The 15,059-nt window shown below is 45.5% G+C and overlaps 1 protein-coding gene across 4 annotated transcripts in view; it reads right to left on the bottom strand.

Moving 5' to 3' along the window:
- The window catches only part of LOC122618303 (triple functional domain protein), a 39,685-nt gene that overhangs the window by 7,305 nt on the left and 17,321 nt on the right, over positions 1-15,059 (bottom strand). For 3 of the 4 annotated variants that reach the window (XM_043794650.1, XM_043794652.1, XM_043794653.1), the window contains 4 exons: positions 6,624-6,918; positions 6,501-6,558; positions 617-710; positions 270-533 (listed from right to left, as the gene is read on the bottom strand). In XM_043794650.1, coding sequence (XP_043650585.1) covers positions 270-533; positions 617-710; positions 6,501-6,558; positions 6,624-6,918 — 711 coding nt within the window. Of the gene's footprint in view, positions 1-269; positions 534-616; positions 711-4,365; positions 4,893-6,500; positions 6,559-6,623; positions 6,919-15,059 lie in introns of those variants that run through there. The other variant, XM_043794654.1, reaches the window with a different exon arrangement.

Consider the following 15,059-nt stretch of genomic DNA (forward strand, 5'->3'; position numbering starts at 1 on the left):
AGAACAAGACAGGTAACTTATACATGTCATGAGTGAATAGACTTTCTAGATTGCTTGCTTTTTAGAGTTTTGAATAAACTGCCATTGCTGTAGTACTTCACGTCCTGCCAACACGAATCCTTGACACAAATCGGTTGCAGCGCAGACACGTGGTTTAGACGGTGAGCAATGATTTCCTAACTACTGCAAATGATATTTTGTAGCCTGCCCATATCCTGAGGGAAATCTGGGGAAATCTGTGGAAATCCGTGACGGACGCAGGTACTCACCATGTTGCCCGAGCTCTCCTTGGCGTCCTTGGCGAAGGCGGGCGGTCCGTTGGCAATCAGGTGTGGCTCTTGGATGGGCTTCATGGGCGGCGGCAGCTCGAGGCCGACCTCCTCGTCCGGCTCGTAATCTCCGGCTGCGACTCCGGCTGCTCCCGGGTGCTGGGTGGAGCTGGGGAAGTGCGAGGATGGCAGCACGGTGGCGGGACTGGCACCTGGCTGCTGGTTTTGCTGCTCGGCCAGCTCCTCGGCGTGCTTCTGGGGTGTCTAGATATATAGGAAAAGCGTCAAGTCAAATGATATAAAAATAAACGCTCGTTAAACGCAGCAGCAGCAACAGCAGCACTCACTCTCAGGTTTTTCTCCGAGGGCTTCTTCACCAGCGGTTTGCTACTTGGCGGCTTGTCCGTTCCCTTGCGATTCATCAGCGGCAGCCAGTTGCGTCTGCAATGATACGGAATACAGAAAGATTCGACAGGTGAGTGGCAGTTGCTACACTTGAAGAAGTTTCATGTGAGAATGTGCGAATGTGAGATGGCCTACAGGAACTTGCGAATCGTCGTGGTGCTCTGCACAAGTTCCTCCATCGCTCATGGCGTGCCGAATAAAAAAATCGAAATAAATAAAACAAAGAGATGCTTGATGGCTGTCCAGCTGCGTGGCTAACATCAGACTGTCGCCAGCATCGAATCGGCTGCTAACTTGGCCAAAAACCGCCCGCTGTTCGGATGTCGCCGCTCGCACAGTGGGCACAATTCGTTTTCCCCATTACCCATTACCATTTGCCTTCTTTTCAGAGAGCGCCCCTGCCCCGCGCAATTGCTTTTATGATTTCACGGTTTTAAAGCCAAATTTCGGTTTGAATATTCGCTTTTATGCTCCGCGTTTATGCGTTTTTACCGCACTCGCCGTAAAAGAATATTTCTTTCAACGCTCCTTTGATTAATTTACAGCCAGCGCAAAGTTTATGGGTCAAGTTTCGACTTTATTTTTGCGAGCCGAGTCATTAATCAGCCACAGTGAACACTGCGCAGGGAGGATATTTGCAGCAGATGGCTTCGGTTTCAACAGCTCTTTTGAAGGGGTGCAGGGAATATTCTGCGGTCAGTGGAAGTGCAGTAGAGAAAACCGCAAAAGCCGCGAACTAAGCTCTCTTTAAATATGCTGTTTATAAAATTTTAATTAGGCTTAATTAACGAGCGCAGCAGTCGCCTTCAGCGCTTCGAAAATCGATATCAATTAAACAAAGCACGAAAGAGTGGAGCCAAATGGATGAGAAGGTGGCCCCAGGACTCAGGACACAGGACACAGGACTCGGGACCCGTGACCCAATGGCATGTAACATAATTCGAAGTAAAAATAAACATTGACACAGACGACAGGGAAACAGGAACGTGGCTTTCGACTGGTCAAATTGAAGGAGCTACCAGCTGAGTTCCAGGAATTGTATTTAACTCATCGCGAGCGGGCTGGCCACATTCAAAATTCATTTGGCTGATGTAACGTTTTAGCCAAATGGCCAAAGTGCCGCATTCTATGTACCAGCCAAAGTATTCGTGTTTGCATTGGGGGTGTATTAATGGGTCGCCGCAAAGTATGCAACAAAGCTCGGGCAAATTTGCAGTTTCCGCCTCCTGCAGCTCGACAGCAAAATGCACACTGCGAAAAAAGATACTTTCTACTTTTAACAGCATATGAAATCCTTAAAAGCATGCAATCTCTGCTAATAAGACTCATCTATAAGTTTGCGTAACTGTTTGCTCTAAAATTTGTTAATATCTTTAGAATTTTTGTTTGATTCTGGGAATTCTGGTAGTGACACCAAGTTAATAAATAAAAACAAGGCATCATTTAACAATGAAACTTGTTTTCATTAGATTAGTGAATGTCTACGCAATACTCCATTGACGTAAATCAAATCATTTTGGTGAATAATATTGAGATAGGCCACTTTAAAAATAGGGCGCTCATTGTATCTTATTAATGCCTTAATCATTGTAAAAGCGTAAGCTTTGTACATATTTTCAATGTGAAATCATGGATATATGTGAGTGTCCGTTGCTTGTGAAATACTCTTTCAGTGCCTGTGGGTGTATGGGTGTATGAGTGAGGCACACACACCACTAAGTTCATTGGACTTGGCAGCACGCGCCGCTGAGCAGGATCCTTTGGCCCCGCTGGCTTTCTGGTCCCGTCCCCGATTCCTTTTGCATATATCCTGGACAAACACACGCGCATATTGACACAGTGCTTGAGACAAAGAGTCCGGCGCAAAGTGACAGCCGGAGAGGGAGGGAGGAAGGAGCTCTTTGGCGGGGGGAGCATTGAATACTGCGGATGACTCGGACGATAATCTATATTCATGCTCGGCAGGAATACAGGAATAGGGCATTGGAATAGGGCGAGGAAGCAGATGGCCGAGGAGGAACTACCATTAATGCTCACTCGAGTGAGCCAGCAGCAAACAAAGTGCCCAATTAGAGTGCAAATATTGAAAGTGTTGCTGTGTTCCTCTGTGCTCACAGAGCAACAAGGCCGAAAAGAGTAATACAAAAAAAGAAATAGTTCCCGGGAGAACTTTTCCATTATATGGCGATAAGATTGCTCCAATTGGAAGAGAGAGCTATTTGCAGTGAGTTTCGTATGAGTGCGTAATTATGAGAAATACCGCACAGGGCGGTTACGAGATATCAAAACAAATCGAAAATCAATCGACGCCTTCTTCTGTTTTCTTGCGGAGCCCACGAGGCGTATGATTAATACGCAATGGCCTGCTATCGCAACGCTGAAGTTCCTTCCTCATGCACTTATCTCTGGCGAACTCACAGCTAATGACGAAGTTCACTGCTGACTAAGAAAGGGCAAAGACAGATTTGCGGTATTGCAATGGTTTCTATTTCAAAATAACTTTTCCTCAGCTTTCCAGCCAGAAGTAAATTAAAATGATTGCAGTGCTTTGGCACAACAGGTTCTGATCGCAGATGTGCTGAATTAATGAGGAATTGCTGTGAGGGTCGGTGGGAAAAACGAAACCGGTTGCCGACCCACTGAACAGTTAATGGGTATTCCCTATTTGTTTCGGTGATAATCACGTGAAGTGGGGGAATGGCTGTCCGAAACAGAGCTAAACGTCTGTTCTTCACAAAAAATAGTCATAATGCCCAGCATGATAAATATTCCCCCAGCGTTTGGTGCCTAAGATAACAATGTGGGGGAATCCAAGAGCAACGCTCATTTATCTCGAAAAGCCCGAAAACTAAACTCAGCTCAATTGCTACCGGACACAAACAACAAATGAAAAGCAACAAACAACGTGTTTATCTTACGGCTAACGAACGTGACGGATCCGTAACTGCAGCTGCATAATGAGCTACAGCCATCCGCATCGAGCAGCCGGACTCCTATTACACATTGATGTCGATAAATCAAATTAAGTTCTAAATCTTCATCTGCGAAAGCTTACTCATACTCATGGCTGAGGAAACAGAGCATGTGGAAATGAGCACCGAACTCGAAGGAGGAACTAAATCTTTAAATACTCTGCCAGAGATAGGCAAACAAATCATTCATAAAGCAAATCATTCAGAAGCTGCTGTAATAACGTTTACCTCTAAAATAATAATAGTTACTTTGCGCAACTGCCTGGAAAGCAGTTTGCATAAGCATTCAGATCAATAGGTAGTTTGCATTTGGTTTTATGGCACTCGAACAGTTGTAAACTACCAGTTCGGCTGGGAAATGTCCATTAAAGTCGTCGTACCCTCTGTTTCTCTGTTTCTGGCAGCCAACGAAAACAAAAACAGAATTAAGGCTGACTTAGGCTGGGCAATTGCGAAGATGATGAGGCACATGATGTACATGATATCCATGGAGCTTGTTATTGCAATTGAGACGAGGCCGACTAATTGAACGTGAGGCTAACTTAAAGCAGACGTTTATAATCCATTCACTTGCATTGTTTCTGTGTTTTAATTATGGTTTTGAGGCAAATATCCGCCTACAGCTAACTAAATGCTACGCCTCTATAGAATCCTACAAAAACGACTGATTTCTAGTGAAATTGCACAAGACATACGTTGATTCATGGTCTAATAAGTACCGCTTCTTGAGTTCCTTCATAAAGGAGTTGCGTCGCTTGGGGTTTTCGCTCCTGGTCTCCGCCACGTTTTCACAGCACACGCACTTGAATCCCGATGGCTTTCCGCCCAGGGATTGCTGGTGATGCAAAACGGGGACGTTCCCGTTCTCATTCCCGCCTTCATTTAGATTACCCTTTTCCTCAACCCTCAGCGATATGGATTTGAACAACTTGTACACCGATTTGGGTCTTGGACGTGTGGGAGCGGAGCTGCGTTTAATTTTGAGCGAATTGAAGTTGGGCTGGGGATTCGAAGTCTCATTGTTGTTATCACAGTAACCGGCGGTGGTTCCTGGCATCGCGGTGGCACTTTCGTAGTGGAAACCGTTTTCGGCCATCTTATCTAGGCGGCTGCGGTGGCCGCAGTCACTGTTGTTATTGTTGCACATGGCCAGATAAGCGATCCGCCGTGGTGAGCACTTCAAACACAGTGGCGTTAATTGTTTAGGCCGCTTTCGAGCAAAACCGGCACCGCAAGTCGAGAGACCTTTCCCGCACTGCGTCTAATCATAAACTGAGCCAAAAGCCACCGAGCGAGCGAGCACGAAGAAAAGGTTCTCCCCGCGGCTTTCGATTTCTGGAGAACCCGGCAGGGCGACTCGCACACCCACACCCACGAAAACACACTCAGAGTTGGCACCCAGACAAAGGCGGAGAAGTAGGGAGGGGGGAGTACACTTCACAAGTTCCAAAAAATAGGGATTACATGTCTGGTTGTTATGAATGTTCCGAAGGTTCACCATTTGGATCCATTTTAGAATACAACTGGAGTTACTTACTATTAATGTGGTTCTTTAAATGAATAAGTTGAACTTGATTTTGCTTATAGCTCGACCTTTTTCTCCAAGTGTAGTAACCTCGCCTTCAAAGAGCGAGAAACAAAAGGCAAAACAATAACAATGAGCAACAACTGGGAGCAGCTGAGCGCTTCTTGTGATTATGCTTGTTTTCGAGCTTTTACGCGCTCACAGAAAAATGCTTACAAGTGCCACTCGCATTGCTGTTTGCAGTTTCGTTTTGTGCAGTGTAAATGGTTTTATCTTTATGACTTGCGCCTGAGCTCTACGACACGCGATTAATAGCCCCAGTGGGAAAAGTTGGTGCTCGCCATGCAAATACGCGGTAGGAATGCTGTTTTCTAGTATTCCTGATTCCTGACTTATTTATTTTAATATATATTTCCTTAAAAGTATATATAGCTCTTTAATTCGCAGAAACCACGGTTAAGATACTGACTTTTACCGCTAATTACAAATCAATCAAGTTTCTTTTCAACTTTTCCTTTACTCTTCAATGTGGGAATTCCCTGTGGATGCTCGACTTTTATCGCCAGCATTCTACGCAAAGAGTGGCATGTTCCTTTTCGTATCATTGAATTAAGTGAGTCAGTGAAACAGTACATATCAATCCGAAAAAATAAGAAACTAAGTGCAATATGGGGATTAAGTTTCAGTAAACTGTTTGGTGCAAAGTCAATGGGTGGTGGTGACGCACGACAGAGTGGATAACTTCTCATTGGAGTAGCGTTTCGGTATTATTAGAGTCAGTTAGAGACGAGTTATCTGTTATCTGGTGGCCACAATGACGAATGCCTACTGTGTGTTGATTAATACTATGAATCGATTTATGAATTTGTTTTGCCACCTAGCCAATTGGTCAGACGATAGAGATAAAACCTGGAGGGTTATGTTGAAACTAAACACCTGACTAGGCAGATTTTGAAGGTATAAAACTGCTGAGAAAACTGAGCTTCGATAATACTTTCAAAAAACCACTAGGAATAAACAAAGAACTCTTTGGTTAAAAATGGTTAAAAATAAATTAAAATAAAAAGCACAGTTGGGGCTATTGAAATTTCTTCAAATGTAATTTTTGAAGCCTACTATTGCTTTTATCTAAGAAATACATCGAACAAGAAACAATTTATGAAAACCGGCGTAACCCCAAGGGAGTTTTGCCAAGATAAGCAGTTTGAGCACCAAGCACCAACCAAAAAAAAAAATGCTTTATTGTGTCGTTTATGTGAAATGTTTGGGAACTTGTTGAAAATATGCGCACTTAGAAATAATTCACTGCCTATCAAACGATTTACTCACCCGCTGAAGCCGCGACGTTTGGTGGACGACGAGAGAGCATCCGCCTTGCTGCGATTGCCTGCAAAATCGCAATGGAATGCATACAGAAAGGGCCACAATGGTGTATAGAGTGGATGCACTTACTCTGATCCTGCATGTCGGATTTCTGGGAGCCCGCTGCGGCGGCTGCATTCGCTGCGCTTCCGGAACCGTGCTTGTGTGAGCCCGGCGGCGGTTTGAGCACTGACACTGGAACGAGTCCTTCCTGCACGGCGGCATCGTCGTGCTGCGGATTCAGGCGCACCAGGCAGAAGTCCGGCTCTGCGGCGGTGGGCGGCTCCACAATCTCCACCTGCTGGCCCTTGCTGACGCTCAGCTCGTTGCTGCCCGAGGTGGCGATGTAGTCCGCCACCACCCAGGTGGCCTCCTGGTTGCCCAGCTGGAAAGGATAAGAGGATAAGGAGGCATAAGTATCGGGTGGCACATTCAGTATTGGGGCAGTTAACCCATCACGAACAAAGAGAAATGTTTACTTAAGTGGCAATGTTAATGTCTAACAACTCAGCTTTTATTTAAAGTAGATATTCATAAGCCGTATTCGCAGTCAGCATCAGCTTAAATTTACCACATTTATTTGAAAATGAATCTAGGAAAAGGCTAAACAATGCCCATCATCGCGCCAATGATTAAATGAGATTTTATGAGCCATAATAGCGGCAGCGGTATGCGGGTTACGTGTCAAAGGCGCCTTCAGCGGGTTAACATGCTCGGGTCGAGGTCGAGATGGAGGCCCAGGCTCAGGCCCACAGCCTTATTGATTGACCGCCAGAACAAAGGCCGAGGACTCGGAGGGCCTCAAGGATCATCGGCAGAGCGAACGAGCTATACGAGCGAACTAATTAGAAAGCCATTCGAGCTTGCCACTCGTCCATTGTGCCACGAGGAGCACAGGAACCGGAAAGCGGAATGCGGAAGGCGGAAGGAGGAGCACTTCCGTCAGCTTTGATTGGCGACAGGCCACCAGAACAAGCCACCCACCTAATCAATCCCGCCCAGAATCCAGTCCTCCCTCCTCCCTCCTCCTCCGCCGCCCAAAAAAACCCTTCCGTGTGCATTAATAATGTACAAGTTTACTAATTTACATGCGACCCATCGCAGGGTGTCGATGTGTGGGCGTCTATCAGATCTTTAAAGCCGCGCGGGAAAGTGGTGGTTAATCGTTAATCGATTGCATTGGATTGTCCTCGGGATTGTTGGCTGCACAGAGCGAAAAAAGCTGTGCAATTTATATTGAAAATGTAAACCTAAAGTTTAAACTACCTGCTCTGCAAGCCTTTTATATATGCCACATCAAACTTCGGAAGTGCTTAATCCAGTTTGCAATTAAAAGGCTGTGTGGACAGCTATAATTTCTGTGCACGCGCAGGGCTGAAATATCTGAGCCTTATATGAAATTCCCCAGGCGCCGGGGCATCATATCTATTTCACATACAATATTTATGTGGGACACGCCATAAACTGGCAGCGGGAGCAGGCTGCATGGAAACACCTGTCAGGTGGCAAGGGGCATGGGGCATGGGCCAAATGGGGAAATGATGTCGCCAAGGCAAATGGCGGCTCACGGAGCTGGTGGGTGGTGGGTGAGGAAAATGGGAAATGGCGAATAGGGGGAGTGTGCTGGCGCTCATAAGCGCAATTAAATCAACTTCATCAGCGGACAGGAGCAAGAGCAGCGGCAGAGAGCTTAGTTTATTATGCTCGCATCGCTGCCTTTAGCCTCTGCACGAGTGTGTGTGTGGCAGAGAGAACTGTTCATTTTATACACCGCAAGAAAAAGCTAGTTATTATATCCTAAAAGCAACTTAGTAATTGCAAATAAGTACCCTACTTTGACAACAATTCGGTGATAATTTGTAGCTGCAAACTGAAAAGAGAGAAATATATCTTGCTCAAGTCTAAACTCTCAGTGCACGCACACACACAGACACACATCCTTGCAGGATCCATAGCCATGGCGCTGTGTTAATTAAGCAGCACTGACACGGAAACGTGCCGCGCTCCTGTGCGCGAGTATTAGTGGGCGGTGTGTGTGTGTGTGTGTGTGTGTGTGTGCGAGCGGTGGGGCGGCGTTTGTGCTGGTGTGTGTCTGCACGCTTCCGCTTGTAATGCAATTAGTTGAAAAGTTTGCGAGGAAAAGTTGGGAAAACTTTTTCGACAACAGGCGCCTTGCAAGACGAGGGGCGCATCTTCGCGGGCTGGCTGCCAAATTATTTTTTCATTTTTATTTATCTGCGGCTCTTAAGTTGCCACTCAGCCTCAATGAAAATTGATTGGCGGCCAAAAGTAGAGGCAAAGGAAAACAAATCAGCGGGAAAATGTTTTTAAGCTGACTTCAAGTGCGCTGTCTGCCTTTTGAGCTGCAGCGAAAAGTTCTCGCATAACTCCTGCACACGCCGGTGGCGTATACGTAATGCGTATACGCAATGTGCGCTTCATCATCATAATCATCATCCTCATCATCTCTGTGTGCTGCAAATTGCTGCAGTCACGCACATCCACCCACACCCGCACCCACAATGGCACTAATAAGCTGCCATGAGGCACAATTTTCCCCCTCATTTTCCGCAAGCCAGTTGGGAAAGTGGCAAAGCGAGGAGCAGAGGCAAAAGCAAAAGCAGCTGTCAGGAATCAGTAAAATCAACTGGAATAGAGGAGCGCTTTAATGCAGCTCCATTACGTCTCAACTTTCAGCGAAAGTGAACTCGGCTTTCATGTACCGAGTTCTCCAACTAATTGTAGCTACAAATTAAGTTCATGCTCGCTTTTGTTTCGCCTTTCGACTGGGTCTTTCATTAAAATAATGAAAGGATATTTCCGAGCGAAAAGGGGGAAACTCGAGCAAAGCGAGCAAACGAAAAGGAAAATCGCACGAGTTTTTCCAGCTGCAAAATGCAATCAGCACTGCCTTGTTGGATTGCGTCTTTGCCGCCCACGTTTTTGCATAAAAATAATACACACGGCTTACAGTTTCTCCTGCGCATTTGCATATTTAATAGCCGACTGGCGCACCAGCCACCAGCTAAATTTAAAAATTCATCTCAACAGGAAACGAACAATCTTAAAGCTATCTCAAAAACGGGACCCATAAATTGGCAGTCTCGAACTTCATCTATTTTCCATGGGTAATTGAAAACTTTCCGGGCGGATTTGCATAGCTGAAAAGGGGAAAACAAACAGAACGAAAAACGAAAAACGAACGAAGGCCTAGAATGCAGTCGAAGTTGGGGAAAACTTTTGCAGCTGGGAAGAAAGTGCTGGGAAGAAAGTCCAAGGGCGAAATTCGTTGACAGTCGACACTCGCATTTCAAGGGCAAAGTTTTCGCTGGAAATTTCACTCTCTCACTCTCGCTGCTGATTACATGCTGATAACAATAATAGCTTAGACTCGGAAAACAGACTCGCAAAAAGGAAAGGCTCAGCCGGAAAATGTGCGCCCCCCTTTCCTTTCTCCTTTTCCCTTTTTCCTTTTCCCTTTTTGCTTCTCCGATGGGCAAATTGTAAAGCGATTTGGCAAAATGTTTACGTTATTATTGATGGATTCCCCCGCAAAGCCTGGATTACGGGGCGTTGGGGTGCGTCTCCCCACATTCCACATTGTGTGTAACATAAGCTCATGTCTCCTGCGCCTTTCGAGGCGGGATCGTAAAAACGCAATTGCTGCGACGACGACGACGACCCAAAAAGCCATCAATTGTTAAGTCATTAAAAATGTGTTTGGGCACCGGGGAACTCGAGGGAAGGGCACTCGAAGGAAGGGCACATAAAAGCAAACGTCAGGGTTGTCAAGTGAAATTACAAACATCATTTAACTGATTGGAATAATGGCCCAGCAAGCTGTTTCCTGCACTGAGAAAATACGATGCCAAAGGCTGATTATAATATGAAATTGCTGAATTTTTCGCTTAGGTGGAAACGAACTTAAATTCCTATAAATATTATCGACATTCGGGTAAACATTTCACAGCAGATTGTGCGCATCTAAGGCATTTGCCTTTCGTGATCCAGCCACTCCCATGAAAGAATTATAGAATTCAGTACACGAAAGCTTTTCGCACGAAACGGTTCTAAAATGTTGCAGTCAAGGAAAGCTACTTTGTACGCATTGGTGGTCCTGTGCCTGCTGTTGTTTCCAACGGAGACCCACCAAACTCAGCTGGACAGGATTGAGGATAAACTGTACAACTTGCAGAGAAAACTAGATGCAATCCAAACCTTAGTCTCAGAAGCCAGCAGAGAGAATCGGAATAGACGACCAAATAATCCCTTGTGTTCCCCGCTCGTCAACGCTCTTTATTCGCCAGGAGGGCAATGAAGATCGGATAAGAACTGTCATTTGAATGTACATGGGTACACTTACTAAATAAAGTCTAGCCGCAGCAAGCAGATTGGTTTTCTTCGAGTGCAATCCATTTTTCGGGCATTTATCAAATAAAGCTTTAAACTGCAAAATGAGAGGAGCTCTCCATTCGATCTACTTGCTCCGAACCGCGATATTGAGTGGAAAAGGAGAAATTTTAGACAGATTTCGTATGCCAGTCGCTGCTTGGCTGGAATTTGTTCGCCTAAATGCCCTCATGGGCGCCATAAATCACACAGATATGCCAGATACAGGGAGCAGGGAGAGAGACCTGCTGAAATATACACATAAATACGAAACACATTTGTGTGAATATAGATGTGTGTGTGTACTCATAGATAGCCGCAAACTGGCTGTGTTTTCTGTGTGTTTTCTGGGGTACATAAAACATAAACGTCTATTATTCAATTAACTCGCACAGTGGGTCCGCAGCAGGTGCGGCAGGGCTCATGGTTCAGGGGTCAGGGGTCAGAGGTCGAACCCGGGTCCCGACATCAATTACGTTGTGGCAAACACCCAGTCGGCAAGATGGCAAACAAGAGGAGCCGCAGGAAGCGGAGTCCTTGGAAAGGATGGGGGGCAGTGCACAGATAAAAAAAACAGGTTCCCTATCGTTTGAATATTCGCAGGCTAAACATATATCTGTGATAGGTGAATAATTAAGCAACCAGCAAAGTGGTTCAAGTGTCCAAGTGTATGTAAGTCCGAAGGACTCAAACGAAGTCATATATCGATTGCGTACCCTGCTACCCTTAATAAAAATGTTTAAATATTTTATTAAACTATTTGCTTTTCCCATTCTCCACAAACCACGCTCCCATACATTTGGTTTCTTGTGTAGCTATCGCACTGCGGTCTAGTAATTGTACAACATGTTAACACCAAAGGCAACCACATGTCCCCCGAATCCCGCCACTTCCACCCACCGATAGGCCCATTGTCTGGCCCGCCTGCTAACGTGGCTCATGGGCGCCTCTTGGGCGGAGGTGAAGGTGGAGGTGGAGATGGAGGTGTGGCCTCCAAGTGGGTGTAAGTGCTGAATGGAAGTCATTTACAGCGCAAATCGAATAATATTCTAAAGCAATTACGTACAACTACGACACGATCGATAAGGGAAACGGGAAAAGGTTCTATTCATTTCACTGCAACTTGCCTAGGACTTTTTGAATTACTTAGCATCCATTAGAAGACTCCTGTTTAATCATTTCATTGTCTTGCCTAACTTTATTTCACTACTTCAGATAATTTGTTAAACAGGAGTGTCTGCAGTTGTGTAGAACTTTGCTCTCTGTACGTGAAAAGTCAAAAAGGCAGAGGAAATTTCATGACTGATGAGCACAATCAATGAAGATGGGATGCAGCAATAGAACCGCCTTCCTTATGGGCAAATCAACCCGTTGTTCCAGATTCCCATGCTACAAGGACCAGCACCAACAATTCGGTGTGAACAGCAGCCAAACAAAAAACCAACAACCGACTCCCGGAAGCCAAAAGCCTCGGACTTCGGGGCTCAGCCTTGACCAGCCCAAATGCTGTTTGGGATTTCAAAAGAGTAAACGAGTAAAAGAGTTGGCCCTATGTCAAGTTGGGTGTCCTGTCCGAACTGATTCCGCATCTACGGCAGGAAGGGGGGCCAAAGTTGGGGGGCAGCGGGAGCCACCAGGACATCGGCAATTTGTGGCCGGCAGAGAGTCGCTCAGGTCCGTTGGACAAACCGATTCGATTGCCAGCGGGAACTGCAGATGACAGATGGACATGGCCACGTACGCCCCCACTTTTTCCCCATGGGGAGCAATTGTGCGAGAGGCGTCTCTGGTTTAAAGAAAAAAAACAGAAACAAAACCCGATGTCTATCGGTGGGCGTGTCACAGCATTTGCCATTGATTTTATGGCCCAAAATGCGAGGCGTTGAGCCACAAGAAAAGCAGGAGGAAGAGGCAAGCCTAAGGCTTCGAGTTCTGATGGCCAGTCTGTAGTGGCATGAGCCGTAAGCCTGGTTGGGATTACGACCTACCACATCGGGAGCTCAAATAAAACAGAGAGCATTCAAAGCGGGCAAATCTGTATTTCATTTAAAACTGATTGGACTTCATTTCATTATTCCCGGCACAAATGCAATCGCCGACTATTTATTTTATTACACAACTGCATGGCTTTTAATTACTCTCCGTTTTTTTGCATCCTTTAAGCCTTCTTAATTTGATTTTAGCTAGTGATTGACTTTGCCAATTTATTACTATTCTATGCAATATTCATAGATTTATATCCCTGGCACGGATTTTGTTTGTCCTTTCTCGTATGCATCCACATTGCTGACGAGTGAAAACACTCTGTTATTAAATTCTCTGAATTTAGGAGTTTGTTTGCTGTTCTTCAGAATCCGAATGTCGGAATTATTCATATTTGTAAATGTGGATTTATTGCTCCATTAATTCACTTAATAAATGCAGGCGTTTAATTCCATTCAACGCCGTTTCGCATAACACAAAGATTATTAATTTAACTGACAGTTTCCCACTACCTTACGTAAACATATCTGAACATAGTCGAAACTATCTAAGCTGGAATTCTGCGATAAGCATGTGCTTTAAATGCTCTTGAATTCGCTTCTCGCAAATAGCAGTGGGCACCCAATGTCAAGAAGCCTGTAGTCTGTGGTTCTGCAACAAGGATCTCGAGTTTTGCTGTCACAGCATACTTCTGATGACAATTTAGTTACAAATTCGTTTGGCCTTCTGCTTTCCAGCAACATCTAATGCTTTGTATGCTATTTCTTGCTACCTTTTATACATTTTTCCCTGGCTTTCCATCGCAATTTGCATATCAGTCCTGCCATTGAGGAGCCAACGACAAGGACTCAGGAACAGAGCTTCCTGGCTTTGTCTGTTTGCCATGTTCTTGAAGAGCGAAAGTGGTGGTAGTAGTTGCTATCCGCAGGTAACTTTGTCCTCAAGTTTGCAGAACGATGCGATTTATTAAAATTGTTCTACATTTTCTGCACTTTGTTTGCCCGCATTTTGTGTACCTACTCAGCTACAAGACTTTTCTACGCCTTCTCATCCGACTACAAAATGTGTTTTCTTCCATTGTTGGGCTGCTCTGGGAAAAGGAAAACAAGTAGCGAAGATGGAAAGATGGAGGGAAACCCAGCTGAAGGAGCGCTCAATGATGCAGCCAACTGCAGCTGACAGCAGCAGCGGCGTCATGAGACACATTTTCGTGTGGCAGCAAATTTCCTTTCCAACGCGCCAGCAGAGAAAATTGGGGGGAAACTGGGAAACTGCTTCCTCACTCCGTTGCCAGCGATTTATTTTGCGTGTGCACTCGAAAGTATGCCATAACAAAATGCATAAAGCATCCGCCCCGTGAAACCGGGCAACTTTCAATGGCGGCGCGCAAGGAGATGGCTCGCAAAAGTTTACGCCTCCTGCAAATTTCGCAAATTTGCTTGGGAAATATTCGTATTCAGCGCACACATAAATATTTTCGTGACACTAAATTAAAATATGGCAGCTGCCTGCACTTGCACTGCGAGAAACGATGCCTTCAAGAGTGGCCCTGTTTGAGTCTTGAATTTAGAGCTAGCACTTGCAACAATAATATTAAAAGCGGATAGTAACTTTAAAGTGCAGACATTGCTACGTGTATCAAATACTGCCCACTGCTCTTAAATGAACTCCCACGAGAACAGGAAAACTTAAATGAAGCAGAAATTTATGAAAGGCCGTCAGCTTCTGAGTAAATTGAGTAGAAAGGGCAATGCGATTATAAGGAGACCAGGAAGCTGGCTGCCTCGCAGAGACATCACTCAAGCCCCAAAAACTGACAAAAGAAGTTGGCGGGGTGGAACTGGGGGTGGACATCTAAAGTGGAGGCAGATGGGGGCAAGGTCAGCACAAGACACAATGCAGTGGGGCAGGGCAGGGGAAAAGCAGGGGCCACAACAATGATGATATGGCTTATACGGCCTGATGAAGTGATAAATACATTATGTGCTATGTGGCAGGCGAGGGCAGGCGGAAAGAACTATTTACAGAATGTGCCACGGAACGGCGGAATGCCACTAGAAGCTGATGGGGACGGTGGTGAGTAGGGAGCAAATAAATTAGCGCACCACACTGCGTATGATTAATGGGCTTATTAAACGGCGTCGCGGCTGTCTG

Source organism: Drosophila teissieri, chromosome 3L, assembly GCF_016746235.2.
Source record: "Drosophila teissieri strain GT53w chromosome 3L, Prin_Dtei_1.1, whole genome shotgun sequence".
NCBI lineage: Eukaryota > Metazoa > Arthropoda > Insecta > Diptera > Drosophilidae > Drosophila > Drosophila teissieri.